We start from the raw sequence: 26,779 nt of genomic DNA on the forward strand, positions 1-26,779 counted from the left end.
TTTTCCTAATTGGCAGGAAGGCACTGTGTGGACTAACAGTGGCTGTGTGAGAATGTGTGTGTTTCTGGCGTGTGTACCTGTGCAGACACATATGTAAATAAGACATGGGCATGTTGGGGGGTGGTTGTGACCCTGCCAGGGTGTGAGCACGTGGTGTGATGAAGGAGGACAGGGGGTGCACAGGCTAGGGAGTAGGAACTATAGACTCTTGCTTTGTATAGTGAGAACTTTAGGATTTTTTTTTTTTTTTTTTTTTTTTTTTTTTTTGAGGCCGAGTTTTACTCTTGTTGCCCAGGCTGGAGTGTAATGGCGCAGCCTCGGCTCACTGCAACCTCTGCCTCCTGGGTTCAAGTGGTTCTCCTGCCTCAGCCTCCCAAGTAGCTGAGATTACAGGCATGTACCACGACACCCGGCTAATTTTTGTATTTTTCGTAGAGATGGGGTTTCAACATGATGGTTAGGCTAGTCTCGAACTCCTGACTTCAGGTGATCCACCCGCCTCAGCCTCCCAAAGTGCTGGGATTACAGGCATGAGCCACTGTGCTCGGCACTTTAGGGTTTTAAAAACAGTTTGCCATTTGTTGTTGCACTAACCCTTTGAGGAAGATAGTTATCTTGATTTTATAGGTGAGGATTCAGAGGGCTGGGGAGATCAAGTGACTTGTCAGAAGTGACACAGGCTACCAAGTTCTGGATTTAAGCTCAGGTCTTTGCCGGCCTATTTGTCTCATAAGAAGTGGAGGCAGGGCTGGGTGCAGTGGCTTACACCTGTAATCCCAGCACTTTGGGAGGTTGAGGTGGGCAGATCACCTGAGTTTGAGACCAGCCTGGCTAACAGGGTGAAAACCTGTCTCTATTGAAAATACAAAGCCGGGCGCGGTGGCTCAAGCCTGTAATCCCAGCACTTTGGGAGGCCGAGGCGGGTGGATCACGAGGTCGAGAGATCGAGACCATCCTGGTCAACATGGTGAAACCCCGTCTCTACTAAAAACACAAAAAAGTAGCTGGGCATGGTGGCGCTTGCCTGTAATCCCAGCTAGTCAGGAGGCTGAGGCAGGAGAATTGCCTGAACCCAGGAGGCGGAGGTTGCGGTGAGCCAAGATCGTGCCATTGCACTCCAGCCTGGGTAACAAGAGCGAAACTCCGTCTCAAAAAAAAAAAAAAAAAAAAAAAAGAAAATACAAAAATTAGCTGGGCCTGGTGGCACATGTCTGTAATCCCAGCTACTCAGGAAGAAGAGGCAGGAGAATTGCTTGAACCTGGGAGGTGGAGGTTGCAGTCAGCCGAGACGGCGCCACTGCACTCCAGCCTGGGCAACCGAGTAAGACTCCAACTCAAAAAAATAAAAGAAGTAGGGGCAGAGGCTGTGCTAGGTTCCCCCTTGCCTGTCCACTCTCTATTCTTACCTTCGTCATTGATGTAGGCGTCCCAATCAAAGGTATCATTGGTGGCCCAGCTTGCATGGCTGTTCCACGTGTCATTGGCATACCATGAGTCATTGCCATGCCACATCGCATCGCCATACCATGTGTCGTTACCATACCACGAGTCATTGCTGTACCATGTGGTGTTGGTGTCGTTGAACGGCGGGGGCCAGCGCACACACTTCTGCCTCAGGTTTCCCATGAAGAGCTGCAGTCCCACCAGCGCAAAGACGCTCAGGCAGAAGACAGTGAGGATCATCACATCCGACAGCTTTTTCACAGACTGGATCAGGGCCCCCACGATCGTCTTCAGCCCTGACCGCAGAGAGGGCAAGGATATTGGCAGGGTGCAGTGCAGGGTGAAAACAGAACCCCTCCCCAGCGGCTTTTTCCTACTCCATCTCCAAGGCCTGACTCACTGAGCACCACTACTTTCCCGAAGCCTTCTGAAATTAACCCCACCCTTCTCTGATCACATCCTCCATCTGGAGCCTGCAATTGGCACAGGTGCTCAGCCACTAGGAGAATGGACTATAACGACCTGATGGGCTGTTGTCTGACCTCTAGAGGAAACCAAGGCCTACAGAGGCGCTTACTACATGTCACTAGGTTAGCACTCTCAAAGGGTGTTCGATAGAACACTAATCTCCTATGCTGTGCCCTTAAAAAGGGGGGTTGATAATGTTTGGGAAAAACTGCGCCGTAGATTCTGCTCTTGGAGAGTCATTATGTAGATTATCCTATCAAAGGCTCTGAAAAGCCCTGCAGAAATAAACAAAAACTTTATTTAAACGAAAACGAAAATAAATAAAAACTTATTTATTTAATTTATTTATTTAGAGAGAGAGTCTCATTCTGTTACCCAGGCTGGAGTGCGGTGGTGCGATCTTGGCTCACTGCAACCTCCGTCTCCCAGGTTCAAGTGATTCTCCTGCCTTAGTCTCCTGAGTAGCTGGAATTACAGGTGCATGCTACCACGCCCAACTAATTTTTTTGTATTTTTGTAGGGACAGAGTTTTGCTGTGTTGGCCAGCCTAGTCTCAAACTCCTGGTCTCAAATAATCAGCCTGCCGCGGCTACCCCAAGTGCTGGGATTACAGACATGACCCACCTTGCCCAGCCTATTAAACAAAAACTTTAATTCCACATTTCCTTAACATATTTGACCACAGAACCCTTTTCCTTTTCTTAGTAACCCCTGAGGAAACAGCAGGGTTCACTCTGAGAAGCGCTAGACTGACCCTGAAACATCATTATATTCTTTGGACAGACAAAGGAATAAACGATGCTGAAGAATCCCAGGGGCAGATTCCCATCACCTGTGCAAGAGCCATAACTTCTTCTTGGGCCTAATCATAGTGCCTCTTGCTTTAATATGAATTCATTTCCTTTTCTTATCTTGATATGGAAAACAAATGCTTAGCAGACTCCTTATAAAAGCCCTCTTGCGCCCCCAGGACGCCAGCAGCTGACACAGGAAAGGCAACGCCATCTTGACTCAGTGGCCAACATGCAGTATGGAATTTGGGAAGCACTTCCTCTCCCGGGCCTCACCTTCCTTGGCCATAGTCAGAGAGCTTTATTTAGACTAGAAAAGAGCTCAGGTACTTTATTTCATTTTTTTTACTTTGAGGTGGAGTCTCACTCTGTCGCCCAGGCCGGAGTGCAGTGGTGTGATCTCGGCTCACTGCAACCTCTGCCTCCTGGGTTCAAACGATTCTCCTGCCTCAGCCTCCCAAGTAGCTAGGATTATAGGCAGGTGCCACCACACTCAGCTAATTTTTGTATTTTTAGTAGAGATGGGTTTTCATCATATTGACCAGGATGGTCTTGAACTTCTGACCTCAAGTGATCTGCCCGTCTTGACCTCCCAAACTTCTGGGATTACAGACGTGAGCCACCGCGCCTGGCCTCAGGTACTTTCTTGCATTGGGATTTAACAAATTCCCCTCTTTCCAGAGCCTGATCTCGATCCTTTTTCTTTCTCTCCTTTACTGGGCCATCTCCAGTTTTTTTCACATGGTCTTTTGTGGGTTTGAATGATCAGATTCTATTAATTTCAAGTTTGTTGATGCATTACTTTGGAATTGCCCTCGCCTTATTGTCAGCAGGTGCGTGGTGTGTTCCTAACTGAGCTCTCAGGGCTGGGACTTTCCCTCACGGAGTCCTTTTGTGTCTCTCTCTGCTCTGCTTGGTCTGCTTATTTTATTGAGCACACACATATATATCACAAGCCATGGGTCAAGGGCTATGAGGGCCTTACTGACATTAAAGCATTGAATCCTAACAACAAACCAAGGAGTGGTATTATTAGTCTCCACATTCTACGGATAAGAAAACTGAGACACAGACGGGGTGAGGCATTTGCCCAAAGGCAAAGTTAGGAAGTGCTAGAGGCGAGAACTGAACCCAGGCAGTCGAGGCTTCGGAATCTGTGCTTTTTTTTTTTTTTTTTTTTTTTTTTTTTGAGACGGAGTTTTACTCTTGTTACCCAGGCTGGAGTGCAATGGCGCGATCTCGGCTCACCGCAACCTCCGCCTCCTGGGTTCAGGCAATTCTCCTGCCTCAGCCTCCCGAGTAGCTGGGACCACAGGCTTGCGCCACCATGCCCAGCTAACTTTTTTTGTATTTTTAGTAGAGACGGGGTTTCACCTTGTTGACCAGGATGGTCTCGATCTCTTGACCTCGTGATCCACCCGCCTTGGCCTCCCAAAGTGCTGGGATTACAGGCGTGAGCCACCGCGCCCGGGCTTTTTTTGAGACAGGATCTCATTCTTTTTCCCAGGCTGGAGTGCAGTGTCGTGATCTCAGCTCACTGCAACCTCTGTCTCCTGGGTTCAAGTGATTCTTCTGCCTCAGCCTCCTGAGTAGCTGGGACTACAGGCACCCGCCTCCACACCAGGCTAACTTGTATTTTTAGCAGAGACGGCATTTTGCCATGTTGGCCAGGCTGGTTTCAAACTTAGTTGGTCCACCTGCCTTGGCCTCCCAAAGTGCTGGGATTACAGGTGTGAACCAGCTGAGTCTGTGCTCTTAACCACCTTGCTACGCTGCCTCTCAAATGCCATTCTTTCACATAGAACCCCTTCTGCCCCCTGACCATGTGGGCCCCTCTGTGTCCAGGCTTTGCTGAGTTCTCAGCCGGGGAGGGTTGTGACCCTGAGTCGGGTTCCCGTCAGGTGCATGGTGTGTGGTCGGAGGCGGGATGGAGGTGGCATCTCTCAGCTCAGGCAGAGGGTCCCTGCACCTCCCCAGTACCTGGGATGACCGTGATGGTTTTGAGGGCCCGCAGCACCCGGAAGGTCCTCAGGGCTGAGATGTTGCCCAAGTCCACAAACTCTGTCAGGTACCTGGGAGGGGGTTGGAGGGGAGTGGGGACTGTCAGAGCCTGGGGTGGGTGGTAGGGCAGAAATCAGGGCTTCTCCAGGCCTGGAATGAGGATTCCCAAGAAGCTGGGGGTTCCACAGGGTCTGGGGGCAGATAAGACACCCTCAAAGCTCCTCTGGGAGCCCAGGAGTTGGGAAGGACAGTGCATGAGCTCTGCTGTGGGAGAGTGGGGATGGTAAAGACAGCCTGGCTCCCCTAGCAGGTGAGGGCCTGTGGGCCTGTGGGTCAGGGCTGATTCATGGGACGATCGGGAGGCCATCAGGAGAGCTCTGAGCCAGACCCTGAGAATGGCAGCTTTTAGAATTGTGCAGCTCCCTATCTGCACAACTGACCAATGTCCCCTGCAGCCCTCAGCGCAGGCAGCTGCTCTCTTTGAGGCCTGGCCCCTCCCCTCACCCGCCCCAGGCTCGGGATGTCCTTGGGCCCCTGCTCACGCCATCATGATGACGCTGAAGTCCAGCCAGTTCCAGGGGTCCCGGAGGAATGTGAAGTCATCGACACAGAAGCCTCGGGCCAGTATCTTGATGAGGGACTCAAAGGTATAGATCCCTGTGAAGGTGTACCTGGGGGGAGAGGGCCGGCCGGGGCAGCCACGTCACACGGGCAGGGGTGACTGTGGCAACGACAGACCCCCAGAAATAAGATATGCCACCCAAGCGGCTAAGGACACTAGCAAGTGATAGTGTGGCCACCCCGGGGGTTCAAGGTGTGGATGAGGGTCACGGTGACAGTGTGTCTCCCTGAAAGACAAGAGCAGTGTCACGCAGAGGTGCAGACACCTGAGACGGGCTGTGTCCCAGGGCCGGGGAGCTCAGGGATGGGGGAGACTCACTCCACATTCTTGGACCAAGGAGGCGGGTCACTCATGGTCATGAACACGCAGTTGGTCAAGATGGTGATCATGATGAACATGCTGAACAGCGTGGGGCAGGGTCAAGGAGAGTGACGAAGCAGCTAGGAGGGGAGGTGACGGCGGGTCTCCTGGCCCAGAGCACCCCATCTCACCCATCCCTAACCCCTCCCACCTCTCCCTTCTCGGGCAGGATATGCGTGGATGAGCACCTTGATGGCCCCTCGCCTGATCACGCTGAAGGGGCTCAGCATGTAGAGAGCAGGTGTGGCGGAGAAGCGGAAGATGGCCTTGCCCTTGTTGAGAACGATGAAGGTCTAAGGTGAGGAGAGAGGATGTGAGGCCTGGGGACAGACAGACAGATGGACCGCAGACAGACAGAGGGAGCCTTCCCAGGCCCGAACCTTCTTGTCGCAGTAGTAGGGATCCAGGTCCTCCAGGGGGATGCCGATGGCCTCTGGCGGGGGGTCTCCATAGATCATGGGCAGGTTCTTGCCAGCCTCCAAGTCACTTCGAGGCTTCCGTTCGGGCTCCTCAATCTCCATCTGCTTGTTCCGCTGCAGCCGGGCCTCCTCCTCCACCACCCGCTGTTCTATGGCTGCCAGGGACTCCCGGGTGAAGGGGCGTAGGCACTCAGGACCCAGAGGCACCAGGGTGGGCAGAGATGGTCTGGCCATCCTCGCATCCTGGGCTCAGAGACCAGGAGGGTGGCGGGTAGCCGGGGCAGCTGCAGTGGGCAGCCCCGGGGTGCTGGGCAGTTGCCCCTCCCTGGGCCGGCCAGCTGCTCCTCACCTCCTGCCTGCCCAGCGGCCGAGCCGGGGAGGTGGGCGTGCAGGCTCTGTTGGGACTGGGAGATGTGCCTGCAAAGCCCAGGTACTGCTGCTGCACAGGTGCTGGGCACAGAGCATCACCCCTGGCCCCACACCACGCTCTTCCCAGCAGTGATGGGGGCCGCCCCCAGGATTGACGGCAAACCAACCAGATTCTCTGTGGCCTTGGGACGTGGGGCCAACGCCCCAGTGCTTTGACTGCCTTCTGGGCCCGAGCTCCTGAAACTGTGTGACTTCAGCCTAAGAGGACAGAGAAAAAACCACAGCTGGCTGTGCTTAGGTGCCTTCTGAATGGGCCAGGATGAGGGGCCTGGTGGGGAGGGGGTGTCAGACTAAAGTGGGACTAACACAGGGACTTCATCGTGAGGGCTGATGTAGATCCTGATATTGGCCACCTGGAGATGCAGGTGAAGACCATGAAGGGGCAGCCAGGCTCTGTGCAAAAAGGTTGCTGTGATTGATTAGTGATGTCTGCCAGGGGCACCTCTGCCTGTGTGCCATCCCTGACCTGGAGAGAAGGGACAAGGAAGGTGGGGGTGGGGTAGGTTCCTCTTTCCTGACCTTTGGGGTACTTGGTGTTGGTCTGGGAGAGGGAAGGAGGACTCCCGGCGGTTGCCTCCCACAGCCCTGGGGGATGGAGCCCCCTGGGCAGGCAGGGTGAGCTGGGAGAGGAACATTGTGTCTGGAGAACTGCAGGTGCTAACATGGAAGAGAAGGACACAGGGACAAGGTCACAGGGACAAGGAAATGGATGACTCCAACGGTGGGGGCAGGGCTAGAGCTCCTGGGGACTGCTTTTGGCTGGTGGTCCCAGTACGAGCTGGATGGGGGGAAGGGGCACCCACCAGGAGCCTTTGATGCCTGTGAGCACTGTATGGACTGGGCCCCTCCTGGCCCATCTCCCCTTCTGCCCAGCCCTCCAGAGACTGTTCCCTGTGGAAGGGAAGGGGGATCACTTATTGCAAATGACCCTGGGGAATGATCATATCAGCAGGCAGTTGCAGAGAGACCCCCGCAGCCCAGCCACACACAGCCACCGCGAGATCCACATGGACAGACCTGGAGCCAGCCCTGCACCACAGGGACCTGGACAGACCCCCGGAAACCCCCAAAGCCACACCCTAGGACGGCCCTCTCCCAGCGGGCCTTGACGCCTGCAGCAGAGCCCCCACCCTGTTCAGCACAGGCACTTCTCAGGCTTGCTTAACAGGTGGGGAGGGCGGCCAGGAAGAGACCAGAGCCATTGGGCAAGGCTGGACACGCCCCTGTGCCTGGCTCTCCAGCTGCTCCCTATAGCACCCAGGGAGTCGTGTTTCCACACGGATGACTCTGCTCATTCCTGCTGACCCTGCCCTCAGCTGCTCATTGGTCCCCATCGTGAGCGAGGGCGTGCACGTGCACACACACTTGCACACACAGGCACACGCACGAATACCCGGCCTGGAGCCACCCCTCATGCCGACCTTCCCAGTTGCACCTCACAGCCCTGTCATATACCTTGCCACCTTCCTCCCCATCACTTGCCCCACATACACCCCTACACGCTGCTTGGCACTACACAGAAGGTGCCAACCAGCCAGATGGCCTTGGAGGGACCCCAGGGCTGCTGTGCACTCACCCAGTCCGCAGTCCCTGCTGTGACGATCCTCCTGTCCTGATACTGCTCACTATTTTCATTATAGGAGCCCGAGTGGGGCCACAAAAGCCCACAGACACAGTCTGGCTCCCAACCCCAGCACTCGAGGAAGCAACTCTCACCTGAGTCACCAGAGCGCCCCAGGGGCCAGATCCAGTGTTTTCTTCCTCGCCATCCCTCCTGAGTGCCCCACACTGCTTACCACCTTTCTTCTTGGGAGCAGGACATCACCGGCCACTTTGCCCAGCTTGGCTCTGGGACCTGCCCCTTCCCTGCCCCTGGAAGATGCTTCTTCTCTGGGGTCTGTTCTGCAGCCTGTTTTCTTTGCACAGTGCACACGTCTCCCTTCAAAATGTTCACTTCCTCCTAATTTCCTCTTCTCCTACCCCTCCATTATCCCTGAGGTCTGGCTGTTTTGTAATGCAAGGGGAAGAAAGTCCTCATTGGTTCCACTGGTTGAAGCTGGCTTTGGTTGGTGGCTGCCCGAAGCATCTTGGTGGTACATCTGGCCAGTTCCACGCCCTACGGGTGCTCCCTCCCCAGTGTCACTGCCCTCCCCACCCTCCACCCCTCACCTGCTCTGTTCAAATAAACTCCCCAAGTGGTGACATGTTCCTGCAGTCCCAGTTATGGAGGTAGGAGGATCCCTTAAGCTCAGGAGTTTGAGGCTGCAGTGAGCCATGATGGTGCCATTGTACTCCAGCCTGGGTGACAGTGAAACCCTGTCTCAAAAACCAAAAAAAAAAACCCCAAAACCACCTCCTACCAGGTTCTCCCCTCGACTATCATAAATATTTGTAAAATAACAAGTTTTGCTCCCTGCTTAAATCTTCAATGGCTTCCCACTGCTTAAGAGTAAGTCCTAAACCCTCCCTAGGGCTCCCAAGGCCCTGCATGATCAGATCCCTACCTCATCCTCTGGCTGTGCTACCTCCATTTTCCCAAACGGGCCAAGCTGTTTCCCACCCCGCTGCTCTAACCTCCGTGCCTTTGCTCTCCTCCCAGAGCACCCATCCTCTTTGTCTCTCTGGAGAGCTTCCATTCATCTGTCTCGACTCAACCCACACAAGAAGCGCCTCCTCCAGGAAGGCCTCCCTGGGTACCCTGGTCGGGTGGGAACTCTCCCCTCGTTTGTGTCACCAGCTCAATTAAAGTTTATCAAATGAATAAGTGAGTGAATGAATTGCGGGGACACTCCACCTTAGCTCTTTTCTCCTTTAAGCACACCCTGAACCTCAATCATAACCAGAAACCATATCTCCTCTGATATCACCACTTCAAGCTCTCCCCTTGCCCCGTCCACCTTTTCAGCTCCTGGCTCAGGGCCCTAGTTGCCATAATCTTTGGGTGCCTGCAGTCCTTTGACCCTGCCCTTTCTCCCTCACCATCGACCGCTTCTGACTTCACATCCCTCCTCATCTAGCCTCACATAGAAGATCGCAGTTCTAGTCCCTCCTCCACAGCTCCCAGGGTGCGTTCTCTCTTCTTCTATTACACCCTCCTGGGGAACCCCTCACCCGCATGTCCCCCACCCTGCTTTTCCGGAGTCAGCCCCCGAGCTGGAGAAATGTGGCTGGAGGAATGATATGACCAGGCTGGGCTCACCTTAAAGTCATGGTCACATACTCTGGGTTTGTCCTCAAGTATGCCAGCCCTGTGAGTGTGAATTTTTCCGGTAGGCTCACTTTGTCACCTTTTGAAAACAACGATTTCACGCCTTCTTCTCTTCCCTCAAACTTCCACACTCCCCCCCAAGAGCCTCCCAGCAGACAGTCTTCCCCGAGGAAGGAAGAGCCACCGCACACTGTCAAATCCACAGAACCACCTTCCCATCCCACCCCTTCATCCTGCATCCTGTGAGAATAATAATAATAAGCAAGGGTCCAGCTTTCCTGGGGCTTAGGGCCCCAGCCCCTCTTGCTTCCCAAAGACCTCTCCAGGTGTCCTCTCTCTACTGCCCATCAGCCTCTCCCCATCTGCGAACAGGCTCTAGTGTCCCCGACTTTAAAAACAACAGCAGTGGTGACGAACTGCCCTCCTGGCCCCACACCTCCCTGCATCGATGGCCCTATTTTTCTGTTCCTCTTTACAGTAAAACTTCTTGGAAAGTGTCTACACCAGCTGTCTTGACTTCCTTGTCTTTCATTCTCTCTCCAATCCATTCCAAGCCGGCTTCCCTTTCCCCCTCAACTGAAACTACTTTTGTCAAGTCACTTACACCCTCCCTGCTGCCAAGTCCAGTGAACACACTTCTGTCCTCAGCTCCCAGAGCCTCAGAAGCATGCAGCGCAGTTGGCCCAGCCCCCTTCTGGAAGCACCTGATTCTCTCAGCCTCCGTGGAAGCTGCCCACTGTTTCCCTTCCCCATCCCTGGCTGCTCCCTGTCACTTTCCTCTGCTTGTCCTGGTTTCTCTCCTCAATCTCTAAGGTTTTTCAGGGTTCAAGCTGGTTGAGGGTGGCATCATCCCTATGAATGTAAATAATGTCGTGGGGCTGGTCACAGTGGCTCACGCCTGTTATCCCAGCGCTTTGGGAGGCCAAGGTGGGAGGATCGTTTGAGCCTAGAAATTGGAGACTAGCCTGGGCAACATAGTGAGACCCTGTCTCCACAAAAACTAATTGGCTGGGCACAGCGGCTCACGCCTGTAATCCCAGCACTTTGGGAGGTCAAGGAGGGCGGATCATGAGGTCAGGAGTCCGAGACCAGCCTGGCCAACATAGTGAAACACCGTCTCTACTAAAAATACAAAAATTAGCTGAGCATGGTGGTGGGTGCCTGTAATCCCAGCTACTTGGCTGCAGCAGGAAAATTGTTTGTACCTGGGAGTCGGAGGTTGCAGTGAGCTGAGACTGAGCCAGCCTGGGCAATAGAGCAAGACTCTGTCTCAAAAAAAATAAAATAAAATATAAAAATTAGCTGGGTGCAGTGGTGTGTGCCTATAGTCTCAGCTATTCGGGAGGCTGAGGTGGGAGGATCACTTGAACCCAAGGAAGTGAAGTCTGCAATGAGCTGTGATTGTGCCACTGCACTCCAGCCTGGGTGACAGAGAGAGATCCTGTCTCTAAAAACAAATAAAATTAAAAATTAAAAATAAATAATAAGTTCATGAATAAAATAATAGTAATGTCATGGGAATGTGACAAACATCTCCCTTGAAGTCCAGGCTGACATATTCACCTGCCCCTGATGGCTCCAGCGGGATGGCCCACACCCTCCCGACTGCGATCAGACGCTTACGTTTTCCACCGTTCCACCCTTCAACCCAGGAAATGGCATCACTGCCACTGGGTACTCAAATGAAAAATTAGCATGTCTCTCTGAATTCTTCTTTTCCTTCACCTTCCACGTCCAGCCTGTCCAAAGTTCTATTAATACCATCTCCAATATACACCTGTACCTGACATTTTCCCATTTCCCCGGGTTCATGCCACAATAGTCTCTTACAATAGCCTGTCTCCTGCTACCTGCTTTTACCCCCACACCCTCCGAATCAGTCCCCTAAAATAGTCATTGATCTTTGAAAAATGAAAACTAGTCATGTTTTTTCTCCTTTTAAAATTCTTCAGGCCCTGCGTGGTGGCTCCCAGCACTTTGGGAGGCCGAGGTGGGTGGATCACCTGAGGTCAGGAGTTTGAGACCAGGCTGACCAACATGGTGAAACCCTGTCTCTACTAAAAATACAAAAATTAGCCAGGGGGAATGGCACTCCCCTGTGATCCCAGCTACTTGGGAGGCTGAGGCAGGAGAATTGCTTGAACTCGGGAGGCGGAGGTTGCAGTGAGCCAAGACTGTGCCACTGCACTCCAGCCTGGGTGACAGAGTGAGACTCTGTCTCAAAAAAATAAAATATAATACAAAATGAAAAAGAAAAAAAAATCTCCAGTAATTTCTCATTGCATTTAGAGTAAAACCTAAACTTACCCTGGTGGCCTCCCTGGCCTGGTGATCGAACCTCTCACCTTTGTCTCCTGATCTGTCCCCGCTTGTCTCTCTACTCCAGTCTCACTGGCCTCCTTCCAGCTCCTTAACCACTGAGCTGGCTCCTGCACTCGGCCTCCATCAAGCTCCTGCTCCCCCTAGGGCCCTCTTCCCTCTCCCCTTACATGTGGTTTTTCCTTCTCATCCCCCTGTGCTAAGCTCAAATGTCCCCTCTTCCAAGGGGCTTTCCCTCTCCTTTACGCCCCTTCATAGACCCCTGTATTTTCCTTGACATCGTTCATCATAATTTATAATCACTTGCTTATTTGCCTTACATATTTATCTGTCGCCCTCACTAGATTGAAACACCAAGAGAGCAGTGACTATGTCTGTCTGTGTCACCCTGGCCAGTCCTAACACTGTGCACACAGTAGGCACTTAATAAGTGTCTGTTGAATGAATAAGAAAATGGGGCCTTGGATACGGACATTTCCAGGGACACAGTGGATTCTGATATGTTTCGCTGGTTCATTCATTCATCCATCCACCCATTTGTTCATTCTGTTTGTGGGCTGGAAGCCGAGCTGGGCATGAGTAGGACAGAAAGGGGCCACAGCTGACAGTCAGGGCGGAGGTGGGCACGTCACACGTGACTGACAAGAGAAGGTAAGGGAGGGGAGTTGACTGTGCTTTGGGAGTTTGGGTGGATGAGGGGGAGGAAAGCAGGGGGCAGAAAGACGTGGCTTTTCAGCTGGGCCTGGAAGGATGAGTGAGTCAGGAACACAGGGAAATGGAGGGGAAGGAATCCCGCAGGGGGCGGGAACAGCCGCAACAAAGACAGAGGCAGGACGCAGGGAGCTGACTCCTGTGTAGCACAGAAGCTGTTTAGGGGCTTGGGGGCAGGGAAGATGGCAGCTGGGCCAGGGCGTGCTGCAGGCCTGAGGGTCTGGACTTCAACCTGCAGCCTAGGAGAGCCCCTCACGGGGCAGGTGGGCTGGGGTTGTGCCATCATTGGCAGCATGTGTGGTCCTCTGGCCCACCCATTCCAGAATAGAGGAAAGAGCTACAATAGAGGGCATGAGCTGTGTTGTTTCAACAGCAGCAGTGGAGGCATGGAGGGGCATCTGGGATGTGCGGATGGTGGCTTCCTGGCAGGGACAAAGCACCGACAAAGCTCTAGGAGATAAGGCAGGTGACGTGCTGGCCAATCTCCACGTGGCTCCCTGGGCCACAGGCAGGAGTGACATGGGCCAAGATGACTGGCTCCGCTCTCCTTCCACTCACCTCTGCCCACGGATATCCCCTGAGATGTGGCAGTTGAGGGTCTGGGGGACTCCAGGCAACCTCCTCCCGGTGAATTTAAGAATGTTAAATTAACATCTGTAATCCCAGCACTTTGGAAAGCTGAGGCAGGAGGACTGCTTGAGTTCAGGAGTTCAAGACCAGCCTGGGCAACACAGCGAGACCCCATCTCTACTAAATAGAAACAAACTAGCTAGGCATGGTAGTATGTGCCTGTGGTCCCAGCTACTTGGGAGGCTGGGGTGGGAGAACTGCTTGAGCTGCAGTGGGCTATGATTGTGCCAGTGCACACCACCCTGAGTGACAGAGTAAGACCCTGTCTCAAAATAAAATAAAAATATAAAAAATAGCCTGGTATGGTGGCATGTGCCTATAGTTCCAGCTACTCAGGAGGCTGAAGCAGGAGAATTGCTTGAACCCAGGAGGCTGAGGTTGCAGTGAGCTGAGATCATGCCACTGCACTCCAGCCTAGAGGATAGAGCAAGACTCCATCTCAAAAAAAAAAAAAAAAAAAAAAAAAGAATGTTGGAGTCACAAGGACTTGAGAGTAACAAGTCCAACTCCTTCATTTTGCAGATGGGGAAACTAAGGCCCAAAGAGGAACAGAACCCACCCAGAGCTCACATATTGATTCATTCAACAAGCATTTTCTGAGCACCTGCTACAACGTGCGGGGCTGTGATCTGGGTGCCAGGGCAGACTGCAGCAGTGGCACAGTCCCTGTCCTCACTGAGCTTGCATTCCAGAGGGAGGGGGCAGGCAGTAAATAGGGAAGCAAATAAGATAATTTTAGAGAGTGATAAATGAGAGGCTCGGCCAAGACTCAAACTCAGCTCCTCAGGAGCCAGGGCTGGAGTCTGTTTCACAAGTGAAAAGTCCCACGGAACCTCCGTCAGATGGAAGTTGAGGACGCAGTGGTGGGCAAATTCAGGCCATCCTGGAGGCCTGGAGGTGGTGACAGACAGGGATGGAGTGGGGGAGGAGGGGTCGGGAGTCAGAGAGCCAGGCTGGGGCCAGCTGTCTGTGGGCAGGGAGCCGAGGCTGAGGACGCGGGAGGGCGAGGCAGCTCTTCTCTGGAGTGGGTCCAGCCCGGCATTGTCTCTCTGTGGAGCAGCCAGATCGGAACACCCAATTCCAGATATAGTCTGACCACAGAGGCCTTTTCTCCCTGGCCTGGACAGCCTTTATGTTCGTTCATTCCAGGATGGCATCACTTCTTCCACAGCCCAAACACAAGGTGGGGTTTGCAGTCACCCCTAGGTCTTTCCTCATCAGCTGTGGTCTCATTAGGTCTTCCCCTGCTTATGCACTGTGCAATTGATTTTTCTCTTTTAAACACATGTGTATCTCACAAAATATTAGCAACTTGAATCCAACAATGTATGGAAAGAATCATACACCCACGATCGAGTGAAATTCATCTCAAGTATGTGAGGCAGGTTCAACATTTGAAAATCAGGCCGGATGCATGGTTTACGCCTGTAATCCCAGCACTTTGGGAGCCTGAGGCGGGCAGATTGCTTGAGCACAGTTCAAGAACAACCTGCACAACATGGTGAAACCTCATCTCTACAAAAAGCACCAAAAGTTAGCTGGGTGTGCCTGGTAGTGCCTACTTATAGTCCCAGCTAACCAGGAAGCTGAGGTGGGTGGATCACCTTAGCCCAAGAGGTCAAGGCTGCAGGGAGCCATGATCACACCACAGCACTCCAGCCTGAGTGACCGAGTGAGACCTTGTCACACACACACAAAAAACATCAATTAATGTAATCCGTCATATCAACAGGCTAACGCAGAAAGATCACATAATCATATCAAGAGATGCAGCAAACGCGTTTGACAAAATGCAACTCCCATTCATGATGAAAACTTACAGCAAACTAGAAATAGAGGGAAACCTCCTAAAGTTAACAAAGAGTGTTTACCAGGAAACCTACCGCAAATGTTGCTTTATTTAGAGTGTGATGGCACAATCTTGGTTGCAATCTCTGCCTCCTGGGTTCAAGTGATTCTCCTGCCTCAGCCTCCCAAGTATCTGGGATTATAGGCATGCACCCAGCTAATTTTTTTTTTTTTTTTTTTTTTTTTAAGTAGAGATGGGATTTCACTCTGTTGGTCAAGCTGGTCTCAAACTCCTGACCTTAGATGATACACCCGCCTCGGCCTCCCAAAATGCTGGGATTACAGGTGTGAGCTACCACGCCTGGCCTAATATTGTTCTTAATGGTGAGAAACTCAAAGCTTTCCCACTAAGATCACAAACAAGGCAAGTCTGTCCTCTGTGACCACAGCTTTCCAGCATCGACCTGGAAGTCCTAAGTAATGCAGTAAGACAAGAAAAGGAAATCAAAGGTATTCTGACTGGGAAGGAAGAAATAAAACTATCTTTGTTCACAAACGATCTGATTGTCTAAGTACGAAATCAGAATCAACATGAAAATTTCTAGAACTAATCGTGATTACAGCAGGGTTGTAGGATGCAAGGTTAATATAAATCCAGCTGCAGGATTTTACATCTTCCTCTGCTTAAGTTCCCTTTGCTCATTGCACCTCTTCGCCTCCAGTCCTCCGAAGGTTGGCTGGATCTTGATTTTCCTCCAGTTCAAGGCCATCCCTCACAGCTGTGTGTCTCTGATCCTGATTGTCCCAAATTATTGACCAGGCAAAGCTCAGGACATACCTCCCTCCCTATCCCCATTATACCCTTCTAAAACCTTCCCTCGTGGGACAACTACGCTTTTGGTTAAGGGTTCTTCAAACATCCAGAAATCTACCCAGCTGAAGGGCATCAGCCTGAAATCCGCCAAGTGGTCTCAGCCATGCTCCTGCCAGCAGGATACAAGAGCCACTGTAAGGTACTGATATGGTTTGGCTCTGTGTCCCCATCCAAAAATCATCTTAGAGCTCCCATAACTCCCCAGTGGGAGATAATTGAATCACAGAGGTGGGTCTTTCCTGTGCTGTTCTCATGATAGCGAATAAGTCTCATGAAATCTGATGGTTTAAAAAATGGTGAGTTTCCTTGCATAAGGTCTCCCTCTCTCTTTGCCTGCTGCCATCCACATAAGATGTGACCTGCTCCTTCTTGCCTTCTGCCATGATGTTGAGGCCTCCCCAACCACATGGAACTGTAAGGCCAACAAACTTACTTCTTTTGTAAATGGCCGAGTCTGGGTATGTCTTTAACAGACTAATGCAGGTACTCTCTTAGGAGACTGAGAATGAATGTGATCTGCCCCTCACTGCCTTCCCCATTAACTCCAGGGCACATCCTTCCAGATGCAGAGGTGGCAGGTTGCTTGCTGGCCTTGCTCAGGCACCAGCCACCTCCGCTCTTGCCAACTAAGCATGCTCTTCATCTCCAACAAAGCTGCTAGCCACCCACAAGGATCTAGCTTGTTTTGTTTCTCTATGGATTCGGAGCAAAATGATCCAGTGTCATCTGAGGCCAGTGGACCCTCCGCTCTCAAGCTTCACCTGCAGTAGTGGGTCAGACTTGGAACTTCCTGGGAGTCTGAAACAGACGAGATTGCTTTGTCCTGGCCAAAGACAGCACCGGGCATCCGGGTGGCCTACTTCCCAAATTCCTATGTTCCTGCTATGGCCCAGCTCCAGGAGTGAAAAATCCATCCCTATGTTCCCTGGGTTGGAAGTCTCAAGTCACAACTTTTTCTCAGCTGGAGCAGGCCAGGGGTGGGGACGGGAAGTGGGTAGCTGTATTGTTTCTCTGCCAGCACTTAGGGCCTGGAGAGGAGGAAAAGTGGCTTGTGCCTTGGCAGGCAGGGCCCTAGAGGAAGTCACCCCAGCTGGCCCTCCCCTCCTGGCCTGACACTCTGCAGAGGAAATCTGCTCTGAGAGACCTTGGAGGGAGGCCTGGAGCCAGGAGCCTCGGGCGGAAACCTCCAGACACTCAGGGGCCCAGAGAGTTCCGGAAACCAACTGGGGTGATGTGGGGGCGGGCTCCTGGGTGAGGAGTGGGCTAAAGCTGATTGCATTTTCCATGGCGACTCACTAGGTCGGAACAAGCCTCCCTGTTTTAAGCTCCTGATTCATCCAGCCTGATAACTTGTTCTGCTCAAGAGATAAGAATAACAGAGGTGGCCATGTTTATTTCACACCTACTGTATGCTGTGGTTGGTTTCCTGTTCAGGATGTATAGGCATTCCCTCCTTTCACGATCAGCCCTGTTCCCTGTCGATCTCCAGGGATCTCCAAGAACACTGGTTAGTTTGTTTTGTGTTTTGTTTTTGTGCAGTGGCACAATCTCGGTTCACTGTAACTTCCGCCTCCCAGGTTCAAGCAATTCTCTCTGCTTCAGCCTCCCAAGTAGCTGGGATTACAGGCACTCGCCACCACGCCGGCTAATTTTTATTGGCCAGGCTGGTCTTGAACTCCTGCACTCAAGTGATCCGCCCGACTGGGCCTCCCAGAGTGCTGGGGTTACAGGCATGCGCCACCATGCCTGGCTAACTTGTTAGTTTCCCCCCACTTTCTTCCTCCTCTCCCAAATCTGACCCTTTTCCTCTACCCAGAGTGCTTCTGGCTGGCTCAGTTCTCATGAAATAAAAGCCCACAAACAGGCTGTTTGGGTCTCATGCACTGCGGCCCTTCCCAGCCACTTTTCCCAGCTCATCTGTTGGCCCCAGAAGCCTAGACACAAGGTCCCAGAGTGGGTTTCTCCCCGCAAGTCTGAGCCTTAAGTTAAAAGAATGTATTGTAAGACATGGAATTCTGAGCTTCAGTTAGCCCAGGAAAGACTTTCCTTAGCATGGGAGGGGCTGGTTTCTCTGGCCCCCAAATTTCCATGCGATCACCTGTCGTGCTGACGTGCACAGGCCCACGAGGTGGAGGCTTAAGAAATATTTCTAGATGAAAAGTTATCACGGACATCATTTGGAGCTTATCACATCCCAAGGACTTCACTTTCGTCATTCTAGCTAACCAGCGGTGGAGCCAGGACTCGAATGCCGCTCTCTCTCATGCCACGCCAGCCCCTGAGCTACTACAGACTCAGCCTCCCTCCACCCCAACTGGGCTTAGCATAGCTGCCCTCCCTCAGCGGGGGGCCTGCCCAGGCTGAACTCCCACTCCGTTTGCTCCCTGGGCCGGGCCGGCCCGACCCTCGACCATCTATCCCCATGGAAGGGCAGGCCAGGTCCTCCGGGTTAGCCCCTGAGAGGTATGGGCTGGGGTTGGCATCTGGCAGGCCCTGGCAGGGTCATGCTCAGGCCTCCTGGGCTTTTGTGCTGGGAGCTGTGTGTGGGAGGGGTCGGTGGGGGGAAGAGAACCACAGGTCAGTTTGCACCAACTGACCCTCATATATCCCCTGACCCCCACATGGCCTACTTATATGCATGCTCATGCCCTCACCAGCACACACACACACACACACACACACACACACACACACACACACACACACATTGCCTCTATGAGTCATTTCCCAGCTGCTCAAAAGGGTGGGGAGGCTAATTTGTTCCACTCAGGCGCAGGGCTTCCTGCCCTCTGTTGGCTCCGATCTTTCTTTTAAAATCTTTTCTAAAGTTAGGGTCTCATCATATTGCCCAGGGTGGACTGAAACTCCTGGGCTCAGTTGATCCTCCTGCCTCAGCCTCTCAAGTAGCTGGGACCTCAGGTGTGTACCACCATGCCTGGCACCAGACCTTACTAAGCAGCCCCTAAGCAGACGCCCTCCCAACAAACTGGTGTTTGGCCCTGCTGCTCACTCTGGGAAAGTCCTCCACCCCAGAAACTACTCTGGGGATGCTTCCTCCCCAGCTACTCTTTGGCGATCCTTCTCCAAAGCAAGACTGATCAACTGGTGTTTGGGGGATGGGGCATTTGCTTAGGGGCTTCTTTAAAAGGTCTGATCCTCTTCTACACTCACATCTAAGCCCACCTCACTGCCCTTGGACACGTCGCCCCTGCACACAGAGCTGCCGCCCTTCTCCTGCCTGCTCCTCGAAGCTGTGCATCCACGGAGAGGCTGCCAAGAGGCTTGCTCACACCTGATCCTGGACCTGCAGAACTCCAGGCAACCTGGCTATCCATTCCCTCCAGCCGGGGATGGTGAGCTTCGAGTCCTCCCGACTTAAGGCAGGGGAGCTGGGGCACAGTCCAGCACTAGAGGAGAGGCTTTTCAGCAACAATCTGAAACCTGGAGGAAAGAAAGGCTGACACATGGCTCCCCTGCTCCCATGACCCCAGGCATGACCCCTTCAGCACCTGGGCCCTGCAGGTCACTCTGGGAAAGTCCTACCCCAGAGACTACTCTGGGGATGCTTCCTCCCCAGCTACTCTTTGGAGATCCTTCTCCAAAGCAAGACTGATCAAGAACTTGCCAACCTCCAAAAAGCTAAGCGTTGACAGCAGAACTTACTGAAAGGTGGGCTGGAGGTATCCTGCTCTGCTGCTCTGGTGTCACAGCCATCACCGCCACATTTGCAAACCACAGTCCCTCATGGAAGGGTCTCTGCAGTCCACTTTATAGAAAGACCCTCACCCGGCCAGGGTCGGTGGCTCAAGCCTGTAATCCCAGCACCTTGGGCAGCTGAGGTGGGTGGATCACTGGAGGTCAGGAGTTAGAGACAAGTCTGGCCAACATGGTGAAACCCCGTCTCTACTAAAAATACAAAAATTAGCTGGGCGTGGGGCCACATGCCTGTAATCTCAGCTACTCAGGAGGCTGAGGCAGGAGAATTGCTTGAACACGGGAGGCAGAGGTTGCAGTGAGCCAAAATCACGCCACTGCACTCCAGCCTGGGAGACAGAATGAGACTCTGTCTCAAAACAAACAAACAAACAAAAAAACGCTGGGCATGGTGGTGGACACCTGTAATCCCAGCTACTTGGGAGGCTGAGACAGGACAATCACTTGAACTCAGGAAGTAAAGGTTGCAGTGAGCTGAGGTCGCACCACTTTACTCCAGTCTGGGTGACAGAGCGAGATTCCATCTCAAAAAAATAAATAAATAAAAAAGGAGACCAGATAGGGAAAAAAGTCCACCCTCAAACCGTAGCTCCGAAGGGTGCCCAGAGCTGGACAAAGCCTTCTTGTAACTCTCTCCTTTTTATATACCCAGGGTGAGACATTTTATGTCGGGGTCACAGACTGGCAATAGCCACAGTAATACTGGTGAACACGTATGTGGAGCCAATGACATGCCAAGCACTGTTCGAGGCACCTCACATGTCCATGAGCACATTAACTTCTCACCCCGATCCTGTGATCTCCCCCATTTGAGAGATGAGAAAATTGAGGCACAGGGAAGACAAGTAACTCACCAGCTGGTATTTATACAGTAAACTGGGATCAGAAGCCTGGCCCTCGGCATTCGAAAGAAACCCTGGCTCTTAATCAGGAGGTGAACCGTGACCTTCAAGCACCTATGGGGTAGGTGGGGGTGCCTGGTTTCACAGTACAGTCCAAAAATAGAATGGGGGCCAGCAACTATAGGGGTTTCACTCTTTCCTTTTACAAGAGGGCTCCTGGCAGACGACCCTTCTGGGGTTCTGTGGCTTCCCCGCCACCCCTACTGTCCCTGGCCTCCTTGAGCCCCTCTCTCTCCTCCGGCAGCCCCATCCCCCCAACAAGGGCTGTTGACTGAAAACTGCAGGGAATAAAAATAGCTGCTGCTGATGAGGCAGAACGGGGGCCAGTACGCATGAAAGGCCGGGGCGGGGGCGCTGCAGGGAGCCTGGGATCCCCCACCCCAAGGAGCACCTTCCAGTGGAGCCATGGGAGACCTGGCCTGTCCCTTCCACAGCAGGGCTGGGGACCCCTGCCGAAGTCACCAGACTGCTCAGAAGCCCACACCTGCCCCAGACATAGGACTGCCCATGAGACCCATTGCCCTCTGCCCCCACCCCGACCTGCACCAGCCAGCTCCCTCCCCTGGGAGTGGGGGCCTTGGTCTCCGTGGACAGAGCCATGGCTACTCACACAAGCTTCACGCCCCAGGGAAGTGACAGGAGTCGAGGGCCTGACCCTTCATGGTCCTTGACACCCTCCTCCAGCATCCCCTCCCTTCTCCCAAGCTGTTCTCTGGGGACTCCGGGCCAGTTTTCCCTTTGGAGAGAGCCTTTCCACCCTCTCTATAGGTTCCAACCCTTCCTGCCTCTCTGGTTTTGCCTCCTCCAAGAAGCCTTCTCTGAACCCCGCCCAGGCCCTGAAGCTGTACTGTCCCCACCCCCATCAGATCTGTCCTCCTTCCTGATGGCCAGAGTTGCCCCCCAGAGGCAGATACCTTGTCAGAAGCACCCCAACACCTGACGAGGAGTCCCGTGCCTTCAGATCAAACTTGGGGCTTCCCTGGGCCTGGCCTGGGGTTTCGGCAGAGACCCTGGCAACCAAAGCCAGTGAAGCAGGTCTCTGCTGACACTCAGGCCAGCCTTGAGCTGAGGAGGAGACCCCAGAGGCTGAGCTCGCACCCCAGGCTGCTTTCCAACCAGAAATGACGAGCAGGGCCAGGCTGGGACGGGAGCCACCTAGAAAGGACCCTCTGTGGCCTTCCCCAAGCCCGCCAGAATCCCAGCACAATCCCTTGAGAGATGCCAGGGATGGAGATGGGGAGGGCTGCTGGGGAGCCCAGGGGCAGGGCACGTGTGGCCAGGGGGCTGTTCAGGCCCTTACCAGGCTCACCTTTGCTCAGTCACCCTGTCTGACACAGCTTCCAAGGCCCTTGCATCTATTTACTTGGTCCTGCACAGGTGACAACGGCTCCAAATGCTAGCACAGTGACCATAGCTGCCCACATCACTGCCACACAGAGGGAGGCCACTGGCCATGGGCAGGGCACTTGGGGGTGACCCGGAAGAATCTAGAGGGTCTTGGTAGAACCAGCCCTCCCTGCCTCCAAACTACGTTCCCCCAGCTCCGCTCAGGCCACTCTGCCTTCTCCACCAGCCATGGCCCACCCCAGCAGGGAGGGAGGGCGGGAGGGGGATGTGATCTGTCCCAGCCCTGACCCCCCGACCCCACTCTCTGGCCCTGCGTCTCCTCCTAAGACCCCCCCAGACTCCTTCAGAGTCCCCTTTGTGCCGTGCTCCCATATTCTTCCCAACAAGCTGGGCTTTCTGCTCCTGTGCCCATGTCTCCCTCGCCTTCCCAGCAGGGCTCAGCACTCTCGACTTCTCTAGGAAAACAGCCCAGCCATGCTGGGTGGGCTGGGGGAGGGGCGGGGACGTGGGCAGAGCCTGGGATGTGTCCTCTGCTGGCATCTCGCAGATTCCTGTTCTCAGCAGAGCAAAGGAGCCGCCAGCCGGCACCCCCCACCCCAGCCTCCTGCCCTCTCCTCCCCTCCACCCGCCGAAACCCAGCCTCTGAGCCGCGCAAACAGGCCAAGCAAAGTCACTGTTTTCAGCTCCTCGCTCTCCCTCTCCTAAAGAAACTACAGCCCTGTTCTGTGTCCCTTGGGTCACCCCGGCTTCTCCAGAGCCAAGCCTTAGCCCGTGGGCTGTTTGTGACCAGAACAAGGAACTTTGCTGAGGACAGGGACAGCTCACCAGGCAGGGGCAGAGGGAACAGATGACAGGACAGAGAGAGGCAAGTCTGGGGCCGGAGAGAGGGTCCAGGCACCAGAAGATTCGGCAAGGGCCGTGGGACAGAGCCGGCTTGGGCCACAGAGCCCCGTGTGGCAGGCTGTCAGCAGTACCCAGAACAAACTGGTGACTTTCTTGGAGCCAGGCTGGGGTTGGGGCCAGAGAGCCCGGCCCCTTGGGGTGGCCTGCCCCTCGGGGTACCCGGCCCGGGGCGGGTGTGGGGGTGCAGTACTCACTATTGGACAGGAGCAGAGCGGTTGCTGACAAGCCCAGAGCGCCGTGCCCACCTCGGGCTGGGGCTGGAACTCTGGGGGACTTGGCTGGGGGGCCGGGCCGGCGAGGACAGCTGCTGCTGCTGATGTCACAGGGTCATGAGTGAAACCTGAGGACTGGGCCGATCTTCAGGTGGGAGCCTCGGCCACACTTCCCTCGCCGGGTGTGCTCTGGGCTCAGCCGGTGACCGCCTGGGTTCCGGGCCTCGCTGCCCTAGGAGTGACAGACTCCCGGGCACACGCACTCATCCACTCGGGCACACGCACACTCACTCATGGGTGCACACGTATGAGCCACATAGGCGGTTCCTTTCCCAACCTTGACAGTTTACAGAGGCTCAACTCACATTCGAATCTCCATTCACACTGACTTCCAGAAGCACTCCTGAGGCACGCGCTGGCTCACACTCACACAGTCACGTGAGTGCACACTCACGGACGCACCCACACAAAAGCTGTGTTCCCGCAGGCTCAGCCACGTGCAAATCACCCTTCGTATGTTCACGAATGCCTCCTCTGCTGTTACACCCATTACCACACACAATCCAGCTCACAAACACAAACACACACACACAAACACACTCGTACCAGCACAGCAGGCTTCTGCACATACACATGGCTTCTATATGTGCCCAGGCACACTTGCACCCTGAGCAGCACAAATGCCACATCGCACAAACACAAGACTCTGACTGAGTGCCTATCTATGTGTACACACACTACAGCACATGCACACGCACACATACCCACAACTACAACCACACAAATACCCATGGTTAAAGCCACACACACACCCCCACAGCCACACACATACACACCCACCCACAGCCACAGCCACAGCCACACACGCACACACAGCCACAGCCACACACACACCCCCACAGCCGTGCCTGTGCGTTTATGGATTTTCACAATGTAACTTATGCTCCCGTTCACATGGACTAAGTGCCACCTACACGGTCACTAGATGTGCGCCAAGCGTATGCCCATCTGTACACTCAACACTCATATCACACACCACACACACGTGCACGCACACCCCCTCCTCCGGCTGTTTAGCTGGACCACACAGGCGTCTCAAGGTTCCTTCTCCACCCCCGCTACCAACCCCCTGGCTGGACATCTGTCCCTGGCTGAGGGAGGACTGTGCTGGGGGCCAGGATGATGGACCCCCGCCTCGCCCCTCCACTCTGGAGCTCTGGTGACCCCTGGTGGAGCCGCTGTGAAGTGCCCCCTGAAGTGCCTCCAGCTACAGGCTGGAGAAGCCCCAGAGGAGCCCTGTCCCTGAGCCCTGGTTCTCCCAAATCCATCAGCTTTGGCAGTCCTGTACTACCATCTTTCCTGGCAGCCCAGAGCTCCGGCAGCTGCCCCGTGCCCCGAGTGAGCTGAGCCCAGGTCAGAGCGGCCTTTGACGGAAGCATAGGGAGGCCTGGGGAGAGGCTGCCCTTCCTTGTCCCCACAGCAGCTCTGCCCAGACCTGTGGACACAGCTTTAGTGCTAGCCAAGCCCCTCCTGGGGGCCAGGCTGCTCGTGGTTCCAGAGGTTTCTGCCAGGCCTCACGACCGTCTTGGCCTGCTCTGGCTGTGGCCTGTGGTCCCCGCGGACTCGCCTCACATCCCAGGGCTGGTTCCTAAACCAGGTGTGACACTGGTGTTCTCCATGCAGAGAATCCTGACTTCCATTTAGAATTTTTTCTTTTCTTTTCTTTTCTTTTGTTTGTTTTTGAGCAGAGTTTCACTCTTTTTGCCCAGGCTAGAGTGCAATGGCGAAATCTTGGCTCACTGCAACCTCCACCTCCTGGGTTCAAGTGATTCTCCTGCCTCAGCCTCCCAAGTAGCTGGGATTACAGGCATGTACCACCACGCCCAGCTAATTTTGTATTTATAGTAGACATAGCGTTTCACCACGCTGGCCAGGCTAGGCTTAAACTCCTGACTTCACGTGGTCTGCCCACCTCGGCCTCCCAAAGTGCTGGGATTGCAGGTGTGAGCCACAGCACCCGGCCCATTCAGGATTTTTTCAACTTCACAGTGGGTTTATTGGGACAGAGCCCATGGCAAGGGGAGGGGCACCTGCACGTGGTTCTTCCTCCAGCTCCACTCACTGGAGAGACACACACACAAACTTGCACCCACACAGCAGGCTCGTGCACATACACATGGCTCCCACATGTACCCACAGGCACACTTGTGCCCTGAGCAACACAAATGCCACATCGCACAGACACAAGGCTCTGAGTGCCCTCTGTGTGTACACACACCACAGCAAAAGCACACACACACACACACACACACACACAACTACAGTCACACACACCTGCTCCCTCTTGCTGGAGTTTCATCGCTGATGTCATCCAAGCACCTGCCCAGCCCCCCCTCTTCTTGGGAAGCGTCTGCTTCTTCCAGCGTTTGGAGGAAAAGCAAATATTTTTTCCCATTTCCTTCCCATGCTGTCTCCCTGAAGCTGCTCCTCAGGGTCCCTCTCATCACCCCCAGCCCTGCTGTGGCTTCAGTCCACTTTGCCGCTGGTCATCACCCCGATGATTACCTGGCCGCTGCTCCTGTCTGTGGGCACGGGAGAAGAGGGGGTGGGAGCTGCCGTTATTCCCATTTATGGCTCTACCTCTTGGTTTCTACCTCACCACTGCCCAAAGCTCTACAGGGCAAGACCTTTTTATAAGAGGGATTGGAAGAACTGAAGGGGAATTGCCACATATGAGCAGGCAGGACTGCCTCGTTCAGTTGCATGGGTTGCGCACTACACAATTCTGGGCACCAAGCACATCGCAAGCATTGTAGAGTAGTATGCTTAAGATGATGACGTTCTGAAAGATGGCAGCAAACTGCCTAGGGTAAGGGGATAATTTTTCTAATTTGCACAAAGTGTCTTTGGACTAGGGATGGGCATGATTGGACAAGGAACGCTGTATGTGAAATACGGCTTTTTCTCCACAGCCTAAGAGGAATGAATGCTTCCCTCTCTTGGCTCCTTCCTTTGGGGAACGGCTCCTCCCCTACTCCATCCAAATATGTGATCTTTCGACTTGCTGCTTAAAGGATGACCTCCTCCCCTAACACAGGGACGGGAATGGCACCCACCTCTGGCAATCCTGTGGACCATAGTGGCACATCCAAAACCTGGGGACATGACGCAAGCTGGACCAATCATAGTCCTTCCCTGGAAGTTACATGTCCTGAGACAAAAGAAAGACAATCTCTCTGGTCTTGGGAATTTCTAAATGTGTCTGAAGGAGCCGGGGTGCGTCTCCTACCTGTAGAGGAAGCTTGTCTGTAGGAGGAGGGAACAGAAACATCAGAGAAGGAGCGATGCAAGAGGGGAAGGAAGGAAGGAAGAAAGGAAGGAAGGGAGGGAGGGAGGGAAGGAGGGGGGAGGGAGGGAGGAGGAGGGAGGGAGGGAAGGAGGGGGGAGGGAGAAAGGGAGGGAGGGAGCAGGGAGGGAGGAAGGAAGGGGAAGGGAGGTAGGGAAGGAAGGAAAGGAGGAAGGAGGGAGGGAGAAAGAGAATGAAGGAGGGAGAAAAGGAAGAGGGAGGGAGGGAGGGAGGGAAGGGAAGAAGGGAGAAAGGGAGGGTAAGGGAGGGAAGAAAGGAAAGAGGGAGGGAG

At 53.9% G+C, this 26,779-nt stretch overlaps 1 protein-coding gene across 12 annotated transcripts in view; it reads right to left on the reverse strand.

The window, feature by feature from the left end:
- Window positions 1-26,779, reverse strand: part of SCN4A (sodium voltage-gated channel alpha subunit 4) — a 61,293-nt gene that overhangs the window by 27,620 nt on the left and 6,894 nt on the right. For 8 of the 12 annotated variants that reach the window (XR_012514688.1, XM_074388845.1, XM_074388847.1 and 5 more), the window contains 7 exons: window positions 23,124-26,352; window positions 6,066-6,731; window positions 5,860-5,978; window positions 5,644-5,733; window positions 5,246-5,374; window positions 4,683-4,774; window positions 1,407-1,739 (listed from right to left, as the gene is read on the reverse strand). Coding sequence is in view for 11 of the 12 variants with exons in the window: in XM_074388845.1 (XP_074244946.1) it covers window positions 1,407-1,739; window positions 4,683-4,774; window positions 5,246-5,374; window positions 5,644-5,733; window positions 5,860-5,978; window positions 6,066-6,338 (1,036 nt within the window). In the remaining variant the exon portion in view is untranslated. Of the gene's footprint in view, window positions 1-1,406; window positions 1,740-4,682; window positions 4,775-5,245; window positions 5,375-5,643; window positions 5,734-5,859; window positions 5,979-6,065; window positions 6,732-7,336; window positions 8,685-20,631; window positions 22,279-23,123; window positions 26,353-26,779 lie in introns of those variants that run through there. The other 4 variants (XM_074388842.1, XM_074388848.1, XM_074388849.1 and 1 more) reach the window with 4 other exon arrangements.

Source organism: Saimiri boliviensis, chromosome 17 (assembly GCF_048565385.1).
Source record: "Saimiri boliviensis isolate mSaiBol1 chromosome 17, mSaiBol1.pri, whole genome shotgun sequence".
NCBI lineage: Eukaryota > Metazoa > Chordata > Mammalia > Primates > Cebidae > Saimiri > Saimiri boliviensis.